The sequence below is a fragment of the Cryptotermes secundus genome, unplaced genomic scaffold (assembly GCF_002891405.2).
Source record: "Cryptotermes secundus unplaced genomic scaffold, Csec_1.0 scaffold70, whole genome shotgun sequence".
Lineage (NCBI taxonomy): Eukaryota > Metazoa > Arthropoda > Insecta > Blattodea > Kalotermitidae > Cryptotermes > Cryptotermes secundus.
In genome coordinates, this window is record NW_019734964.1 from 3927172 (window position 1) to 3948643 (window position 21472).

Here is a 21472-nt window from a genome sequence, read left to right on the forward strand (position 1 = left end):
TATAGACCATTTAACATCAGGATGTCCCGTTTTGGCGAAGAACGAATATATAGTAAGGCATGATAAAATTTGCATGCATTTACATTACTCAATATGTAAAGAATTTGGAATTGAAGTACCAGACAATTGGTACTCACACGTGCCTAAGTCAGTCTGTGAACATGAGGATAAAACGGTGTTATGGAACCAAGGCGTACAAACAGACAGAGAGGTTCTGGCAAACAGGCCAGACATAATAATTAAAAACGAGCAAAAGAAAACTTGCATACTTATAGATGTATCAGTACCATCAGACAGGAATGTAGTACAAAAAGAAGCAGAGAAGAAATTAAAATATAAAAATTTAAGCATCGAAATTCAGAGAATGTGGAACATGAAATGTTTTGTGATACCAGTAATTATTGGAGCCACGGGTACAGTCACGAGAGGGTTGAGAAAATATTTGGAACTAATTCCTGGTAAGCACTCCATAGATTCACTGCAAAAAACAGCTATCCTGGGAACATCACACATACTACGGAAAGTGCTACAGTGCGAAGCTTGAAGCCTGAGTGGTGAGGTGCATCACTGGTTCAAGAAAAGGAATACCAGGAAATAAACCTGTGACAAGAGATGATAATAATAATACTAATAACAACAATAATAATACACGTAATATGAAAATGTCACGTGTATTGGGGGTTTTTGCGTGACTTATAATACGGATTTTGGATTTGATGATTGGATTTATTGTACCTTATATATTCACACACTTCGGGACTACAAGCATTACAGCGCTATTGCTGTTCTACACACTTTACAGTTCATCGTTATACACGCACTAGGGTTCTCACTCTTCACTAGTCGTATCCTGGCAACGGATTTAGAACAGTCCCACTGTAAGTTCGCATAACACATGAAGACTTCTTTACACCGCCTAATGCCTTTCTTGTCGTTTCTTCTCAGTCTCCTTAGACTACCATCTCCAGAACTCGACTCCATTTTTGACACCTACTCTCTGGACTTCTGACAACTGACTCCAAACTTCACTCTATGTTACTGAACACTTTCTTATGACCACTTTGCACGGGTCACTCAGTCTCTATTATTAAGGAGGCGTGTTTACTGATCCGTTGTTTAGCAATGGATGTCCAATTGTTGCCCGCGTTGACTCCCGCTGGAATATGTTTACCTAGTCATTGTCTAGCAATGGGTCTCATTTTATGTCCTTGAGACTCCCGTTTCTGCCCCTTTCATGGATCCAAATATTCTTCGTTGGACTCACGTAACCAGATAGTTAACAAAGTTCATTAACCCGGGGCCAGTTATTGTAGTCATACAGAAGACAGCCAATAGGCTATGATATAGTGTTGCAAAACGAGACCCAAAACTGACACATGTCGAAGATCTTGCCTTATACTTTTAGCGAAGAGGAACATGTCTTAAGCGAGAGGTATTATTAGCCAATCACGGTGGCTTCTGCTGATCAATATTTTCTGGAGATTGAAGGTTCAAACAGAACTAGATTTAAGATCTTTATCGCTTGGCTTCATCAGCAGTGAATCAATTAATCAGTCGCCCCAGGGCTGCCACCTGCCTAACCTGTCTGCTTCAAAGGACCAGTAATTCGTGAAGAATGCCCCAGGTACGGAATTTGTAACTAATGTCAGTAGAAATTGGCAAGACTCCTAGCGTAAGTGGAATATAACAAGCCGAACTCCATGGCACAGCCTCGTTCTTTCTTAAGCAAATGGTCAAGAAATTCCTTGTTGCTACATAACCAGGATTTTCATCATAGTTACCAGAAAAGCTTGTCAGTTGGTAGTATTTATAAATACTGGCAATCTATAGCCTATCACAGATCGGACACACCCTCAAAAATTGACTTCAGTTGTATGGGGTTTCGCATCCAATCTCTTGTTTGGATTTCTTATTTCTCCACCGTACGATAAATTTTACTCCGAGGCCTATTTGAGCTATTTTGGAGTTCAGGTTGGGCCGTCTCTCTTTAAGATCTATACTTAAATTGTTAGACAATTTCCGTCCGAACTGACTGAATAGTATGAGAAAATCTTCTCGGGTTATCATCGACGTCAGTTGTTGCGATGAACGTCTTTTTCTCCATCCTCAGGGAGTGATATTTCAAATTGACGAGGTTGATCGCCTAGGAATATTTTATCGCTTCTAGTCACCATGAAAACTTCAAGTGTTTTAATGAATATACTTTATGAAAATAAGTCCTCAAGAATATATGTAAAAAACATTAAGAATCAATTGGCCTACGATATCCTAAACCCTCACTGGTGTTCTCAAGATATGAAGCCATACATGGAACCTCAGTCGATTTCTGAGTACCCAGACGTAGTTGTAGTAAAGAAGTGAAAATATGTACTAGAGAGTCAAACCTGCAGTTTCTCTATTATTTTCATATTTATCTATTTTCTCAATTACAATAAGTTCTCTAAACGTCAATGTGCTACAAAGCCAGTGGCGCTATAACAAGAACGATCAAGTCAAGGAGGATGAGATGGGTTTGGAATATATCACGCATGAATTAGAACAGGAATGCATATAGGATTTCGGTACGAAACCCATTAAGAAAACTCTGACGTAGGTAGGGGGATAATATTAAAGTAATTAGAGAAATAGGATGGGCTGATATGGAGTAGATTAATTTGGCTCGGGACACGGACCAGTGGTGGCTCTTGTGAATACGGTAAAGAATTTTCGGGTACCATAAAATGTTAAGAAATTCTTAGTAGTATAGCGGCCGGTGGATATTCAAGAAGGGTTCAGCTCCATGGAGCACATGAGCGAGTGAATGAGTAAGTGATTTAGTATTAAGGAAATTAGAAATACAGAAAATTTTAGTCTGAAATCCTAAGGGGAAAATGTCATTTGGGCGACCTAGGAGTATACATGAAGACAATACTAAAATTATTCTTAAATATATAGGCTGTCGACTGTATGATATTGGCTCATAACAAGATCTAGAAAAGTCTCATGTATGTAAGTTAATGACGAACATTTTGTTTCTATAAAAACATGGGGATTTCGTGACTTGAAAAATTAAAAATAAACAGGTAAAGTTGTCCCTGTGCCGGTCACGGTAGCCGAGCGGTCTAAGGCATGTACTGTCTTCGCTCGCTTGGAAACCGGGATCGTGGGTTCGAATCCCACTCAGGGCATGGATGTTTAGTTTGTGTGTGTGCGTTTTCCTGTGTTTGTGTACAGGTAGAGGCCTTGCGACGAGCTGGTCACCCGCCCAAGGAGTCCTACCGAATGTGTAAGATCTAGAAAACCCGAAGTGAACGGAGAAGCTCATGGAGGTAGGCCTAGGCCTGCTGGGGCTGTAGTGCCAAGCTAAAAAAAAAAGTGTCCCTGTGCTTAATTACTTAGCACAATGCAATGGACACGTATGGGGGAGTGGGGTTAGAGCTACACCAGTCTTGACTCCACCAATAGATGGAGGTGAGTGGTCAGCTTCACGCTCCTGCCGCTTTAGTCCCTCGGAAATATATCCCGGTACTCGTGGGATAGGAGAATGTGTGGACCCCAGAGCCGGTTCACGCAAAGGAGAAAATAATCTTTCTCCTGCCGGGAATCGAACCCGGACCGTCCAGGTCGTAGCACATAGCTATACCGACTCAGCTATCCCAGCTGTGCCTTGAGCAACTATCAGCTTATAAATAATGATTATGCTCCATAGAGTTCAAGCTTCGTCTGCTCATACAGACGAAATAGTATGCCAGTCGTTTCATTATGAATATAGGGCTTACCGCCCATCTTCTCAATATTGTGACACGACTGAAGTGGCAATGGGCCCTATCACGTGAGGAAGGTCACTGCACCGTTCACCTCACGCACCAGACGACAGATGAAGCATCCCCTCCACCAGCGAAACAGAAACCGACCTGAGACCATCAAACCTAACGACTGGAATTTGTGGTCAACCTAATTACTAGCTGTGGTTACTGGGAGACCAACAAAAAATATACACCATACTTCTCCCAGCTTGAAGCCTTGCAACAGACAGAGTTATATCTTCAGAATGAGTCTTTACGTTATTAATGACTATTTCAGTGCAAAAATTTACTTAATGCCGATCGAGGATGGAAGATGGTAATGAATGGTATATAAAGTGAGCCTTCGTGGTCTGTTTCAGGTTAGGCTACTATGCCGCAATTTGTCGGAAGACACGCAAGTACAAATATCAAGAACATCAATCAGTACAGTCAGTTACACTGCCGAATTTTCTAAGTCTGCGCCGTTATAACTAAACAACGCTACTCGATTCAAGGGCGATCTATTCTTAACGAAGGTAAAGGTAAACTTATCCCTAAGAAAAAGTAAAGATATCCCTGTAACAGGCCGTGGAGGCCCATAGGTTTGTGAGATGTCGAGGTTCCCACATTTTCTAGACAATCGGCTCATAGATGGCGGCAAGGTTGTCAGCCCTATGCGCCGGCCGTCTTTTACTCCCAAGAATACTCCAAAAATATTACTGGTATTTATTTTTGTTAGAGGATGAGTCGACCCCAGGCCCATAGTGAGGCTGGAAGGATTGGGTCAATTGAAAAAAATCCAATGACCTATCGGGACTTGAACCCGCGACCTTCCGGCTTGTAGCATAGCCCCTCAACCAACTACGCTACCGCGTGCCTCCAAAATTATCCCCATAGTTAATTAATTAAGCACTACGCCATAAAGGTGTTTGTGGGAGCGAAGGTACAGCTCCACTATTCATGACCTCGACACTAGATGCAGGTGAGTGGCCAGTTTCACGCCATGGCTGTTTCACCCCAGTGAAGAAGCCTTTGGTGTCCAATGGATATGAGGCTGGGTGGAACTCAGTACACTGTGGAATAGAGACAAATCCGTTTCACCTACCGGGAATCGAACCCCAGCCATCCAGCCCGCAGCCAATTTAACATGTTCTGTTTCTGAAATGAAATATTTTTCGCTTCCCCCTGTGATAAGCTTGGCCAACTGGCCTGCTCCAATTCAGACTTGAAGGCTGAAGTTAAGCTTCTGGACATTTCATATGAGTCCTCAGATAGGGAGTCGCCCAAACAATCACGCACATGACATGAGTAGAACCCGCGGTCCCTGCGTTCGAGCAGTGTAAAGCAGCACGCACCATAGGCTGTGGGATTTCTCTGGTTCGCTGAAAAGATACTTGCATAGTAAACGACGATGTAACGCTGTACCATCCTTTAAATGTTAAAGCAAGTGTCACGTAACTTCGAACAAGGCCAAAAGTAACCTTGAATGCGCAGAAGAAAATTCTCAGACAAGGGGGTAGGTTCGAGGGTGTGAGAAGTGACAGGCGACAAGTTGTTGTCGCCTGTCACTTCTCACANTTCAAGAGGAAAACTGGGGTGCGGCTTATATTCGAAATATTCGAAATCACACTTCATTTAATCATATTCATTTCGGAACAATTTCTACTCTTGAAATAATATTCCAAGAAAATTATTTTTTCTATAATTTCTGTCTGAAAATTGTGCTGCGGCCTATACACGCACGCGGCCTATACATGCGTAAATACGGTATAGCTCCAAGTTTCTATACTTCGGCACTAGAAGGGGGCGCGTCGTTAGCTTCACGCACAAGCCAGCTTACCTCCAGGAAATGAAACCCGTACCCATTGGTTAGGAGACTACGTGGGCCTCGAAGACAGTCTGAACGCTGCGAAGAAGAGCAAATTCCTTTCCTTAGCCGAGAATCGAAATCCAAATGTTCAGGCCGCAGTCCGTGGCTATACTAGATGAGCTAGGTTCATAACATTAAAAATCTAACGTTACGGCTGACTCATTAGCATTCATGTGTCGCATCGGGGACATACCTGTTGAAATAAATCTGGCTAATAACTCACAATAGCGTGTTTCTGTGTTTTTGTACAGGTAGAGGCCTTGCGACGAGCTGATCACCCGTCTAAGGGGTCCTACCGAATGTGTAAGATCTGAAGCGAATGGGAAAATTTCAAGGAAGTAGGCCAAGGCCAATTGGGCCTGCAACGCCAAAGAAAAAGAATCTCACAATAGGCCACTGCTGATTAATACGAAACGTTACCTATAAAGGTCCATCTATTCGATTCTGCTGACCCGGTGTTAAGACACCGCGTTTAAATAGACTGAAATAAACACAGCAATAAACCGTACATTAGAGGTATGGGCCCAGTGGTAAACAGAAAAACTTTCCCTGTGCATAATTACGCACCAATTCATGAAGACGTATGGATGAATGTAGGTATATATACACAAGCATTTCTAACCTAGGTGCTAGATAGAGATTAGTGGGGGCTCCCCATCGGTGAAAAAACCTTTCGTACCTACTAGTGAGGAGACTGGTTTGGGCCTCGGAGTCAGTCTGGGTTCTGTGGAGTAGAGAGGAAGTTCTTACCGGAAATCAAACCCCGACATTTCGGTTGTCCAGCCCGTAGCCTGGCGACTATACCACCTTGTGTCATTTGTTTTAAATTTTATTCTACTCAAAACTGTGTTTTCCTGTCATTAATTTCTAATATTTGTGTTAAAATTGCTACCTGCTTCGCTAGCATTGCAGAACCCTGAAGTCTTACACCTGCCGCTGTCCTGTTTTATACGTGGTGTACCTCAGCAAGATGCGCAGTGTATCTGCTCAGTCTACTAACTGAGATAACTGTAGGGTGCATGGTTATTCAAATAAAAGCGTCACCCTCCATCCCTCCCACAAAACAGCTGCAGTTACTGTCCGCTATTTCTTGCAGTACTTCTGCTCGTGCGCAACATAGAAGCCGGATCTAACTAAAGTCATGGCTTGTACGCGGCAGAGTGTTACGAAGATATTCAACTGTTCATCCCAGAAGCTTTCAAATAGCAGGCCAGACAAGCAGACGGCCAGGTTTTTACCCCGACAACCCGCCCCCGATAAAAAAGATGACCCTATATTATAGAAGCACCTCAAACTTCCCCATCCCTCCCTTATGTTTTGCGTCTCTGAAATGGAAGCATCGCAGCACGCACACACATGGTCAGCCAGGCGCCCGGGTAGAACAAGAGAACACTGTGCAGTCCTGACTCTTTCATCAGCTACAGATTTGCCTCAGTTCCATACGTAGTTTCCAGAACGTGCTACAGCAGCGTTGTATTAAAACGGAAATAGGCAGCGAAGCGGGGGGCACCCACAAACATGCAGTAGGTCAATATGAACATGCCCGTTGCATAGATCTGTTGGCTGTTCTTTTGTAAGCATTACTTTAAAGAGAAAAGGGGCGACTGTCTCTATATACGAAGGAGGGTCAGTAAATAGGTCATAAACGGAAGTAAACAGCTCTGATGGATGGACTAGGTTTCCTATGAGTGTCACTAGGTAGCAGCATAATCCAGCTTCATGACAATCAAGGTAGAAGACTTCCATGCACATGTTCAAAATGGCGACCGTGCTTGAGGTGTTATTACCGAAAGGTGGCGTTCTGTTGAGTATGTTTTGTTGGCGAAAGTCTTCAATGCGAAAAAGATTCATTAATAAACATTTCATGATTATGTTAGGAAGTCTTTGTCGTGTAAAGCTGTTCCGCCTTGGTGACAAACATTTCTTAGCTGCAGCTAAGAAGGGAACACACACTACAAGACACGGTTTACATAGAATATAAGAAAAACGACCCCCATAGTGGAAGAACCACACGCAAGTTTTAATTATGACACATAAGATGAATAATCTTAACAAGTTTTAGTGTGTGTAAATTTATTATAGTTGACAAACACGCACTTTTTAAATACTTTTTAAATAATTCTTCCATTACATTTCCTTACGAAAATCATATTTCCACACTATTTTGTAGACTATACGTGATCTGCCTCCAGTCTACGCCAGCTTGATTCACTAACAATAGAGACGTTAGAATTCAAATTACGAAGCTACACTTTATGTACTCCTTTTACATATTAGGTCCAAATATTGTCAAGATTTCTCACTCACAAATATCCAATCTTTCATTTACCCCTGGGATTTGGAGGCCAAGTTTCGGACTCATACACAACATGGTTGGCTGCCTCAAGCCAAAATTCAGTGAGCAGTGTGCCTGTAATCATGTAGTCCTGACGTCAAGCGCACTCCACCGGAGATTGCTTTCGCAGCAATTAATAACCTTCACATCTACGTCAATTTATGTCTCTAATTATACCTAGGCTTCGCTCTTACAGTAGTCTACAGGTAGAAGCAGTCTATATATTACACCATTTAACATTTACTGCTTGACATTCTTCTTAGTTGTAGCAGTGGGGTGAGACTGGCAGTCCCTTAGTAGTCTGACCCCCAATGAGCCTTATCCTTTTTGCTTTGCTAATGAGAAGGAGTTCTGTATAATAATTGTTTTGCACTTTCAGTCCGCGTATGGCCATATTGCTCTGCTGCAGTTTGTTACTTCTTAATTTCGAGAAGAGTTGCAACTGATAGCAAGGTCGCAATGGATATGTATCTGCAGCTTGAAATGTGTACGGATGTGTGACGGGTCCTTTCAGCATTTCTCATAATTCAGCACAAATAACATTCAATATTTACTTTGAGTTCTTTAAGATAAAATGTTATGGGCCGCGCCATAGCTCAAACGGTTATTTGCTGGCTTCCCATAGCGGTGGCCCGGGTTCGATCCCGGGTCTGATCAAGTGGGATTTGTGGTGGACAAAGTGGCTCTGGGGCAGGTTTTCTCCGAGTACTTCGGTTTACCCTGCTAATCTTCATTCCACCAATTGCTCCACAATCACCATCATCTATCACCTGGAGCCGGTACAATAGGCCAGAAGTGGTCGCAGTACAAGGGACTTAGTCCGAACCCACTAGCATTAAAAAAAAGATAAAATGTTCATATTCTGTTATAAGTGCAAATTTCCAAGCCAAAAATTTCAAATATTCATTAATATCAGAGGGATCTGACGATGCTTACTGCCCACTCAGTTACGTTCGGATTAGCTCTTTCGCCGAACACGCTGGTCCTGAAGTGAATTCGGTAGCTGTTCGGGATATCCTGATTTCTCCTATTTTCCTAAATCTCCGCTGTCTAATGCTGGGATAGTACCTCGATTAAACCCTCTTATCTTCTTTTAAACTCCTTTAAAGTCCGTCGTACAACAGCCACTTATCATCTGATATCGAAAGCACTGTTAAATAACTACGAAAAAAACTTATTAAGAAATCCAATTGAGTACGAACTGCCCACCTGAGGACGGAATCAGATCCCGCTCTCGAAACGCTGTTCTCTCTTTTAGAATATCGAGCTATGGGCATAACCGGAAAAGCTATAATAGTAACAAAATTCTCAGTGTTAAATTTAGATGGGTAAGAGAGGAAGTTGCCGGTCACGGTAGCCGAGCGGTCTAAGGCATGTACTGTCTTCGCTCGCTTGGAAACCAGGATCGTGGGTTCGAATCCCACTCAGGGCATGGATGTTTAGTTTGTGTGTGCGTTTTTCTGTGTTTATGTATAGGTAGAGGCCTTGCGACGAGCTGATCACCCGCCCAAGGAGTCCTACCGAATGTGTAAGATCTAGAAAAACCGAAGTGAACGGAGAAGTTCATGGAGGTAGGCCTAGGCCCACTGGGGCTGTAGTGCCAAGGAAAAAAAAAAGAGAGGAGGTTTAATTTCAGTGAAGCTATTGCAAGGGTAGGCTTAATTAATTGAGCACTGTGCCACGAAGGCATAGCACTCAGCACTAGATGGAAGTGAGTGGTGAGCTTTACTCCCGGAGAAACAACCCTCGATACCCATTGGATAGAAAGCTGGACAGGTCCTAGAGCCGGTCTGGAAGCTGTGGAGAAGAGAAAAATTTATCCCAGTCTGATATCGAAACCTGATTTCCAGTCCCCAATCCGTTGCTGTACCGACTCCGTCCTATTATAAAATAATCAGATTACGAGCTGAAGTTTGTTTCCAATAGAGATATCTCGTACCTGACATTTTAGTGTTAGTGATCATAACATGTATATGCTTCTCCTAATCTAGTAGCGAAAAGCTATCCCTTTAACAGGCCGTGGAGGCCCATAACATTGTGAGACGTCGAGGCTCCCACATTTTCTCTAGATAATCGGCTCACAGATGGCGGTGAGGTTGTAATATCCCTTTTCCTGCCTACCGTCTTTCAGACAGTCTCATCAGTACAAACCCGAAACGACAATTATACTCGATGTGCGATTGTTAAACAAATTGCATTACCCGAATCATAATTTCACTTAATGCAGCCTCATGAACAGTAAGGAAATAGCTTTAAGATGGAGTCACCTTCAAGAAGTCATTAATCATTCAGCTGATAAATGCATTTTTCGGTATTATGAGGGGGGGGGGAATAAGTACGTCACATCATCAAAATCCTCAAGTTTTCAACCGAAACTCTTTTGACTCATTTTATATCAAACATGGCGACTAACTTCAGGTTAGTATCTTATTTATAGACCATGAATTTATAATACCAAAAATTTTAAAATAATTTTAAAATCAATTTCATATTCATAACCTACTTCGCCGACAAACGGCGGTCGCTAGTTCGGTATAGTTCTCTTGCTGACTACAGGCCACGCGGTTTGTTTTTTCCTTTGTTTTGTTTTGTTTTCGTTCTCTGAGATTTATTTTAATATTATATCTTTCCACTTACCCTCATTCTTTCGTATCACATTATTAAGAGATTTTCAGAGACAGTATGTACAGTACCCCCCCCCCTTACACATTTCAGTTGCCCTTCAGTAGCCTGTTTCACTGGCCTTTAAGTACTGAAGGGTCCTGGACCCACGAGGCGAGGGAAAACAGCAGATGTCCAAAGGGAACACAGCCGCGACGTTCGATGACAGGTGTTGTTTCACTTCGTAAGCCCACAGCTGTACCTTCCAACCGCCTACTGCTGTCGTTCCGATCGGCTAAGTCTCATATTGTAACAATAGCACAGGGTGCTCAAGAAATTCACCCTCGGATTTTGCGAATAACATTTTAATTTGAACATCTTAATTTTTTGAAGAAAGCAGTCTTCTGGGATTTTGCACCGTGTATATGTGGTGTTAACCGACGTTTCGGAGGAACGTATCGCCTCCATCTTCAGGGTAGAAGAAAAAATATATAAGAAATCTGCAAGCAAAGAGACCGTGAAAACCGGTAAAAGCAGACCGGAAAAATACCCAGCTATGTGAGAGCTCTCACATAGCTCTCACGGTCTCTTTGCTTGCAGATTTCTTACATATTTTTTCTTCTACCCTGAAGATGGATGCGATACGTTCCTCCGAAACGTCGGTTAACACCACATATACACGGTGCAAAATCCCAGAAGACTGCTTTCTTCATAGTCACCGCCGTGAAAGCCTCAAATCTTACATCTTAATTTTTTATTTTATTCATGCACATCGCCAAGTTTTCTTGTCACGCAAAACCTTCTGTTGTCGAAACGCAGTCTGTGCTGCTGACAAGATTCTCACGCATGCAAGCCTTGTCCCTTGTGCCCTTCGCTGTCTCCTCTACCCCCCACTATAGCGTCCTGCCAGAGAGTAGAAATTCGTTGAATTAGAGATGATAACTCAATTAATTACAGTTCCGTGAGGTTGTGTGACAGTACAGGATTCATTAAAGTTCCATATTGTCCGTTGTCAAATATGTTTCATATAGTCTGAAGTTTTTTTTTAGTTGCTAGTGGGGTGGTACTTGCACTGAGGCCACTTCTGGCCTATTGTACTAGCCCCACATGATAGGTGGGGGTGATTGTGGAGCAACTGGTGGAATGAAGATTGGCAGGGGAAACCGAAGTACTTGGAGAAAACCTGCCCCAGCGCCACTTTGTCCACCACAAATCCCAAAAGACCAGACCTGGGATCGAACCCGGGCCGCCGCGGTGGGAAACCAGCGACTAACCGCTTGAGCTATGGCGCGGCCCTCAGTCTGAAGTTAGCCCTACTCCAGTCTTCGAGTGAATATTTGTTATTAGAGTGAGCAGAAAATTATATCATTTTATAGCCTACCGTACTTGCCAACTGTTCAAAAGATCTCGGGTTCCAGTAAAACGGTTGCTAAAAATATCATAATTAAAAAAAAATAACGAAAAATCTCTCAGTAAAATTAATATGTATAAAAATTATCTGTTTCTTGCAATACAAGTTATGAGTCGGTATAGCGAATGGATACGGATTGGACGACCGAGGGGTCGGAGTTCGAATCCCGGTAGGGTGAAGTATTTTCTCTTTGCCAAATCGTCCAAACCGGCTTTGGGGTCCATCCAACCTCCTCTCCAATGGATACTGGCGGTTCCTTCCCCGGGGATAAAGCGGCCGGGGCGTGAAGCAGACAACTCACCTCCACCTAGTGCCGAGGTCAAGAAAACATGGATCTATACATCCACTCCTCCATAAATCTTCTTGGCGTAGTGCTTAATTAGTTAAGCATAGGAACAACTTTATATTTTTCACATTTTACAAACTCAGAGTTAATTTATGATTTACAATTTCCAATGTATGAATTCATGCTCTTTTTCTATGCATGTAGACACGCAAGGGTTTACTTATTTACAGCTCTGAATATCTGCCAGGGGGCACGCGGTAGCGCAATTGGTTGAGGCACTATGCTACAAGCCGGAAGGTCGCGGGTTCGAGGCCCGATGAGGTGGATATTTTCAATTAACCTAATATTTCCAGCCGCACTATGGCCCTAGAGTCGACTCAGCCTGTAACATACATGAGTACCAGGAACCTTCCTGGGAGGTGGCCAGCGCGTAAGGCTGACAACCTTACCGCCATCTGTGAGCCGATTTTCTAGATAATGTTGGACCCTCAATATATCACAACCCTGCGGGCCTACATGACCTGTTACAGGATTAGCTTTACCTTGCAATAGCCGCCAAAGACTCTATACGTATTTTTGCACCGTGTTGTTTAGAATCGGTAGAAATTTACAGGTTTCACTTCACACAATTTATATGGGCATGGATGTTTGTTTTTTATGTGAGTGTGCGTTTTTCTGTGTTTGTGTACAGGTAGAGGCCTTGTGAGAAGCTGAGCACCCGCCCAAGGAGTCCTACCGAATGTCTAAAATCTAGTAAACCGAAGTGAAACGGAGAGTTCCATGGAGGTAGGCCGAGGCCAAAATTGGGGCTGTAGCACCAAAGAAAAAAAATACTGATTTTGGGCTCCGCGTTAAATATGTATTAGCACCAATTTAAATTAATTTCAACGCAGAAGTTTAATACAAAGCATATGAAAATCCGTAAACTTCAAGACATGAAACTTGAGAACAGAGAGAGATATCCTTCGTTATAAGCAGGGCCAGGATTTTGATGACCTGAAAATATTTAAAAACTGACCTATGAAATGACCGAAAAAATTCCAGAAAAATGACCTAAAGGAGAAAAGAAAGAATATTTCGCTTCCATGTTATTCACATTTCAGAAAACATATGAAGAAAAATTCCCTAAAATGACCAAAAATGACAAGAAATACCCTTAAGAGTCCAAAAATTTACCAAAAAAATACCCCCAAAATGAAAAAATGACTTTAAACTTAAAATGACAAAAAATTTCATATAAAATTTACATTTCTGTAACCAGCGGCTCATATCCGAGATTTATATATTAAAGAGCATCGCAGAGGATACAAGGAAAAAAAAGATGACATGTCATCAAAATCCGGGCCCTGTTTATAAGCTAACTTTACGTTATCTGTGCAAAGAACTTACAAGAGCGGCCTGCAGTCTAGGCCCAACCATACCGGAAAGTAACCCTACACTCAATAAGAACCGGAATAGCGCAGTCAGTATAGCGACTAGCTACGGGATGGACGACCAAGGGGTCAGAGTTCGAGTGCCGGTAGGGTCAAGAATTTTCACTTCTCTCTGTCGTCCCGAACGGCTCTGGGGTCCACCCAGCCTTCTGTCCAATGGGTACCGGGGCTCTTTCCCCGGAGGCAAAGCGGTCAGGCCGTGAAGCTGACCACTCAAACTAGTGCCTATATCAAGAAGAAGTGGATCTATACATCCACTTTCCCATACGTCTTCATGGCGTAATGCTTCATTAGTTAAGCACAGGGACAAGTTTATGTTTTACATTAACACATTCGATCATCTAGTAGTCTTGCATTCGTGTGTTTCTATATAAAAATGCCTTTTTAAAATGATATCATCTAGCCAGCTCAATTAAGAAATTTCTGTCTAAAATTTCCCAAGAAATTGATGTAATCATGCTATAATTTCTATAGATCGTCCGCAAAGTTTGCCCGCATAGCTGGAGTAGTTACAATTCACGTCAAGGGACCACTATCGCAGTATATGTGCTCCTGAAAATGTGGAGAAAGTGCACCTCGATATGAATATCATAGAATCAAAGGGAACGGTAGTCGCTTATTATATCGAGAGCACGTTCCAGTTTTACTGAATCGCTCCAGCTTCAGTAGGCCTTTACAAATATTATCCTGATGGGCGGTGACCTACCCTACCATTAAAAGGGTTTCCGAACCAAAATTAAAATTGTACCCACCCCCACAGCCACCATGAAAGTGGAAGAACAGACTTTTCGAAAGATCGGTAGCTCATTACAGAATCTTCTGAAACATCCGTTACCGAAACCAATGATTTGTAGCTGGAGAACAAAGCTCTGAAGAGAATTTAGACCGAATAAAAGGGCGGTAGGGGGGAATACAGAAAAGCACGTAATAAGGAGCTCCATAATTTGTACTCTTCCCGTATAAAGGCTAATAAAAAGGAGTATGAGATGAGCAGGCTGTATAGATCAGTCGGTGTAGCGACGGGATACGGGTTGGAATCCCGGCACGTTTTTTTTTTTAATTTGTCCACAGTGCCCAGACAGGCTCTGGGGCCCATCCAGTGGGTAAGGGGGATGATTTACCCGGAATTAAAGCGGCCGGGGCTTGAAGCTGATCATTTGCCTCCATCTAGTACCGAGGTCAAGGATGATGGAGCTATACATCCACTCCCCTATACGTCTTCATGGCGTAGTGCTTAATTAGTGAAGCACAGGAACAACTCTACCTGTTTCATAGAATTTTTCTTTGGAAAACCTATGCGGAACAGGATACTTGGGACATCTGCCCGGAAGCAGAGCACAGTCGCAGATTTTTGTGATATGGTACTGAACTTTCTGGTTCAATGGAGGTGGGAAATTTGTGGTGGGAGTGGAGACATAATTACAAGACTCTTGACCTCGGAACTAAACGGAGGTGAGTAGTCAGCTTCACGTTCCGGCTTATCCTCGGAGAAAGAGCGCCCAGTACCCATTGGATAGGAGGCTGGGCGGGTTCCAAAGTCAGTCTGGACACTGTGAAGAAGGGTAAAAGTCTCTTACTCTGTCAGGAATCGTCCAGCTAGTCGCTATATCAACAGAGCTATCTTTTTTCCTTCTGTTTAGTTAACATTTTGCTTTATCCTGCGATAGATGTTGTATGAATCTTGTCGCTAGACACTTTTGCTATAACCCGGAAGGTCGCAGGTTCGATTCCCGATAAGGTCATTGGTTTTCTTAATTTTCTTAATCCTTCCAGCCGCACTATGACCCTGGGCTCAACTCAGCCTCTAACAGAAATGAGTATCAGGAATCTTCTTCGGGGATAAAGGGCGGCCGGTGCGTAGGGCTGACAAATTCACCGCCGTCTGTGAGCCGGCTGTATAGAAAATGTGGGAACCTCGACACCTCACAACCCTATGGGCCTCCACGGCCTGTTAAAAGTATAGCTTTACCGTCTTATTTTAGACAATTTTAATAGTCGTATTTCATATTAATGAATATTTATTAAAATTCTTGTTACTCTTCTACGAATGTAACAAACCAGATGCAGAACAAAGTTACTTTCCAAATAGGTCTAGATTCTTTAGGCGTTAGGCAGGACATTCTGGAAGGCGGATTGGCCCACCGCAAATTCTCAACGTAAACAAGCTAGCACATCATGGAATCAATGGACTTGCATCCATGTTCCAGTCAGGATTGGAAGCCTTGATCCTAGAGTTGAAGCTGTCCAAAATATTAGGTCCGTATCATAAAACACAAGATCAAATCTGCAACAATAATTAGCTAACTGAATAACCAGCTCCGTTGGTTTGAGCCCTTCTTGAGAAACCCACGGTTACTCTATTATTGGGCCGCGCCATAGCTCAAGCGGTTAGTAGCTGGCTTCCCACCTAGGTGGCCTGGGTTCGATCCCGGGTCTGGTCAAGTGGGATTTGTGGTGGACAAAGTGGCGCTGGGGCAGGTTTTCTCCGAGTACTTCAGTTTCCCCTGCCAATCTTCATTCCACCAATTGCTCCACAATCACCCTCACCTATCATCTGGGGCTGGTACAATAGGTCAGAAGTGGCCGCAGTACAAGGGACTTAGTCCCACACCACTAGCAATAAAAAATACTCTCTTATTCCACTAAATTTTCGCGTACCTGCCGGTGCAGACGGGTCGCTGAGTGAAACACAGAGGATTACACAACGGCATAGCACATCAGGGTGTGTTCCAACTTAATAAGTGAGCAAAGCATAACCCATAATTCGCTCAAGTGGGAAGTAAAATGATAAATTATTTTGATGCAAGGAAATTACAATTTGAATGAAATTGGAGTGTAGTTTAGGAGGACAGGACCGGTGGAGCGTGGCGTGTCTGACAAACACGATATTCAGTAAAGGCGTCTTCCGCCACCCAAGCGACATGAGTGCAGGGCGAGGCACCCTAGCATGCAAATTGTAATTGCGTGTAATTTAAATATCTCCGGGTCGTTTAAAGTGCTGATTCTGCGTGTATCATTGCTACGACGACAGGGAGCAGGAGACCAGCTGGGACATAGCAACATCCTAAACGAAAATTGGCAACCCTTTAGAAGTTGAGCCAAAGGTTTACAATCTGTGATGCGTTAAGAAAAATAAACTGCAAATTTCGAATACAGACAGCTTCACCGCTAGCAGAATTAAACGGACCGTTATAATATAAACGGCAATGGTAACTATTTGTACCCTAAACTTTTAGTGTTAGATTATGTTTCATGTTCATGTTCTACTAATGTGTTCCGTATCATGCTCATAATAAACATAGACTCTTTTCTTGAACCTCATTAACGAATTGGCCTTCATAATGTAGACGCTATGTGTTTTCTGTGAGATGTGGACTGACTTTTAACATATTTATTTGGAAGCAAGTCTTTCTGTCTCAAATGCAACTTATTATCTTGTCCTACTTCTCTCTCATTATATGTTTCGACCATACACGGCCATCATCAGGTGCCCTTGTAAGAGTATGTTGACAGAACTGTACCACTGTATGTTGAAATTAAAATTCCGTATCACGCGTGAACACGCTGTCGATTATTAATTAAATGTGTATTAAAATTAAGATTAGAATCAAAAATTAGGATCAAAATTTCTTTAATATTATTCTACAGTGTAGTCACCAGCTATTCATTGGAATATATTTATTTATCTGTGAGTATATTTTCTGATGTTAAGTGTTGCTGGGCTGTAGTCTTTGTCGTGGCGTGGGTAAAAGTAAAGTAAAACTATCCCTGTAACAGGCCATGGAGGCCCATAGGATTGTGAGATGTTGAGGGTCCCACATTATCTAGACAATCGGCTCATAGATGGCCGTAAGATTTTCAGCCTTATGCTCCGGCCGCACTTTATCCTCAGGAATATTCCTGGTACTCAGTGCTGTTAGAGGCTGAGCCGATCCCAGGGGCCATAGTACGGCTGGAAGGATTCGGCCAACTGAAAAGAAATCCACCTCGTTGAGACTCGAACCCACGACCTTCCGGCTTGTTTCATAGTACCTCAACCAACTACGCTACCGCGTGCCCCCCTGGCTATTATGCTAGCCGAAAGACAGTAGAAGAAACACCATATATACACGGTGCCAAATCCCAGAAGACTGCTTTCTTCATAGTCACCGCCGTGAAAGCCTCAAATCTTACAGAAGAAATTGTGCTTGTGCTTAATCGAGCAATATAACATGAAGACATATGGAGGAGTAGCGGTACAGCTCCACATATTCTTATCCTCGGCACTGAATTGGTGGCCCCAGAGCCGATTTGGAGAACACAGAAACATTTATCTGTGCTGGGATTCGAACCCCAATTTCTTGGTCATCCAGATCAAAGCCTGGTGGCTCTATTCTCTGAGATGTTCCGGCGCTGGGGTAGTGCAGATGCGGCTAAGATTGTAAACCGATCCAGCCTCTGAAGTCTCCGGAGAAAGTAGAACCCAGTGTGAGTCTCCTTCCGTATATTTCTTCGCTATCCCAGGATTCAGTTCTGCAATTACTGAACAGGTCGGAGTCGCGATAGCTCAGTCGGTGCTGCGACAGGCTACGAGTTGGGCAGCCCGGGTTCTGTTCCCGGTAGACCAAATTTTTCTCTTCTCCACAACGATCACCGGCCCTTGTGCTCACACCGTGTCCTATGCAAAGGGTGGGGGGAGGGATTTCACCGAGGCTAAAGCTGCCGGGGCGTGAAGCTTACCACTGATCTCCATCTATTGTCGAGGTCAAAAATTGTGGAGCTATACCTCCACTCCCCAATATGTCTTCATGGCTTGGTGCTTAATTAATTAAAAAAGGGACAACTTTGCCTTACTGAAAAGGTCGGTGTAGAGGTAAAGCTATAAGCTTGTATTCCGGACATTCTGGGTTCGCATCTGGGCCAGAACAGCGGTTTTTCTGATGGAGGATTTTCGTGGTTTTCCTCCATCCCTCCAGGCAAGTACCAGGAGAGTACCACAATTTGACAACCATCAATTTCTTCGTAGTTCATTCGAATTCATCGTTCATCTAGCATTCAGCCAGTCACAAAATTGAAAATACGTCGTTAAACAGCCCACGGAAAAAATATAAAATCCTGCCATAATTTGTTTTTTTAATGAAGCGTTTATATATTGTAGATATTTCCATGGGCTGCAAAGTATTCCTTCATTTACCCCATGCGTTTTGTATTTTTCGTACAGATTCGATAAAATACAAACCACGATTCAAGATATTCCTTAAGGGCAAATCCAATTTTGTGAAATTCATTAAAGGCAAGACCATACGCACACTCATTCATGGAACTGAGCCCTTCTTGAGGAGCCGTCAATTCTGCAGCAACTCAAGAATTTCCCAGCATTTTATGGAAACCGAAGGTTTATTACCGTCTTCACAAGAGCCCTACACTAGTCCCTATCCTGAACCAGATCAATCCAATCCATACCATCTCATCCTTTCTCTCCAAGATCCATTTAATATTGTCCATCTACCTACGCCTTGGTCTTCCCAGTGGTCTCTTTCCTTCTGGCTTTCCCACCAATATCCTATACGCATTCCTCTTCTCCCAAATTCGTGCTACATGCCCTGTCCATCTCATCCTCCTCGACTTCATCATTCTGATTATACTTGGAGAAGCGTACAAGTTATGAAGCTCCTCATTATGCAGTTTTCTCCAACCTCCCGTCACTTCATCTCTCTTCGGTCCAAATATTCTCAACACCCAGTTCTCAAACACCCTCAGTCTATGTTCCTCCCTTAATATAAGGGACCAAGTTTCACGCCCATACAGAACCACAGGCAAAATTATACGAAGTACTGTATATTCTAAGTTTTATGTTTTTGGACAGCAGACAGGAAGACAAAAGGTTCTGGACTGAACGGTAGCAAGCATTACTCGAGTTCAGTCGCCTCTTTAATTTCCTCCTCAATCAGGTTTTTGATTTGTTATCGTTGTTCCCAAATGCTACATTTTGAAAACATCTGTTTCCTATCTTTATGTCAATGTTCTGCCCTGCAGAGACCATACGCACACAACATATTATACTTAGACTAATCTGAGATACTCTCGATTTATCAACTTTAGATCCGTCATGATTTCAAAGTAATATACCAGTCTCAATTGACTGATGAGACCCATAGCCCAGACTCGTACGTGTTCAATGTATTTGGTTTGGCTTAGTGACATAAACCGTAACACAATGAATTCAAGGGTTGAAGAACATTACAAACAGGCATCATCTGAACGAGAAAAGGACAGACACACGACAAGAGTATAAAGGCATGGAAAGACAGGATCCACAGGGTATGGAATGCTCAAGGTTAATCTGTTTCAACAATATTATAATGCATGCTGGTCTATACAACGAATTAAAAATAAAATTTCGATTCATAGCGGGGCATGCAGGTAACATGAGAGGAGTGAGAAATACACACACAATTTCTGTCGAATAACCAGATGGGAAAAGAACGCTTGGAAGATCTAGACGTCGATGGGAATATAATATTAAGATGAATGTAAGAGAAAGAGGGTGAATGGGTGCGGATTGAATTGTTCTGGCTCAGGATTGGGACCAGTGGCTAACTCTTGTGAACACTGTAATAAATTTTCGGGTTCCATACACCTCGGAGGATTGCCTGGTTAGCTACGCAACTATCAGCTTATCAATAACGACTCGTTGCTTGATAGTATCTCGTATACGTATGTGTAACGCTCAGCCATGTATACCAAGACAAGCATTGTGATTACTGCTGTAAGAGATACAAACAGTTGCCCGCGCGCTTAATTAATTTAACAATGTACCGTAAAGACATATGGATGTGTGGAGTTATAGCTCCACCATTCTTGACTTCGGCACTAGATGGGGTGTTAGTTGGCTTCACGCCCCAGCCGCTTTACCCCCGCAGTAACAGTCCCAGGTACCTATTCCGTACGAGTCTGGCTGGGCCACATCGCTGGTCTGGGCGCCGTAGAGAAGAGTTTCTTGTTTTTACTGGGAATAGAACCCCGGTCGTCCAACCTGTAGCCAGTCGATATACTGACTGAGCTATACTTAATTACATACTAAGAAGTATCTCATAAGTACACTAACCTCTGAGGAACAATTATGCTCGTCCATCCTGCATGCTTTTCGTTCTTTCATTGTTGGCCTCTGTTTGGATTGATTTGCAACTGTTTATAAGAGACGTGTATTAACTGAGTCTTCGCTTAATTAAGTATCCATAATTTCTTTAGCTTCACACGAATATTATCAAATTATTTATATTCTGTGTTCTTTCTGGCGAACATGTATGTTCCATACACTTTCACAGTGCCTTCAGTTAACACCACAATATAAGAAAATAAAAATAACACTATTTGAATTAATTATTAGGTTATGTTCATTTCTAAGATAATACGTGTTAGATTTGTTAATTATAAAATTGGACAATCCTAGCAGTATGTAATAAACATTTTAAAGTATTATAATCGTGATTAAATATTTGCTAGACTCGGTATTTAGACACACTGCTACATGTAAAATTCTACACAGACTCACACTATGTCACTGTTTAACTAAAATATATCTTGAATGTTACACTAATGTGTTCAAAACTGATATCTCATAGTGCAGTTTTATACGACTGAATAAATGTTCGCTAGCACACGAAAATTCACACGCACGCCAATTCACGTTAACATCAGTACTGCATGCATCCAACCGATCCAAGCGCCTGGCTCTAAACGTGCAGACGGAATGGCTTTGAGTATCTGCCTGCTTGTAGTCTTCTTACCTC

General features: G+C 42.6%; 1 protein-coding gene and 1 long non-coding RNA gene across 3 annotated transcripts in view; one reads left to right on the top strand and one right to left on the bottom strand.

Moving 5' to 3' along the window:
• Positions 1–21419, bottom strand: part of LOC111869046 — a 47578-nt gene extending 26159 nt beyond the window's left edge. For both annotated transcript variants that reach the window (XM_023860242.2, XM_023860241.2), the window contains exon 1: positions 20788–21419. In XM_023860242.2, the coding sequence (XP_023716010.1) occupies positions 20788–20838 (51 nt within the window). In that variant the 5' untranslated portion in view covers positions 20839–21419. The remainder of the gene's footprint in view (positions 1–20787) is intronic.
• The window catches only part of LOC117282673, a 245500-nt gene that overhangs the window by 177816 nt on the left and 46212 nt on the right, over positions 1–21472 (top strand). The window lies entirely within an intron of this gene.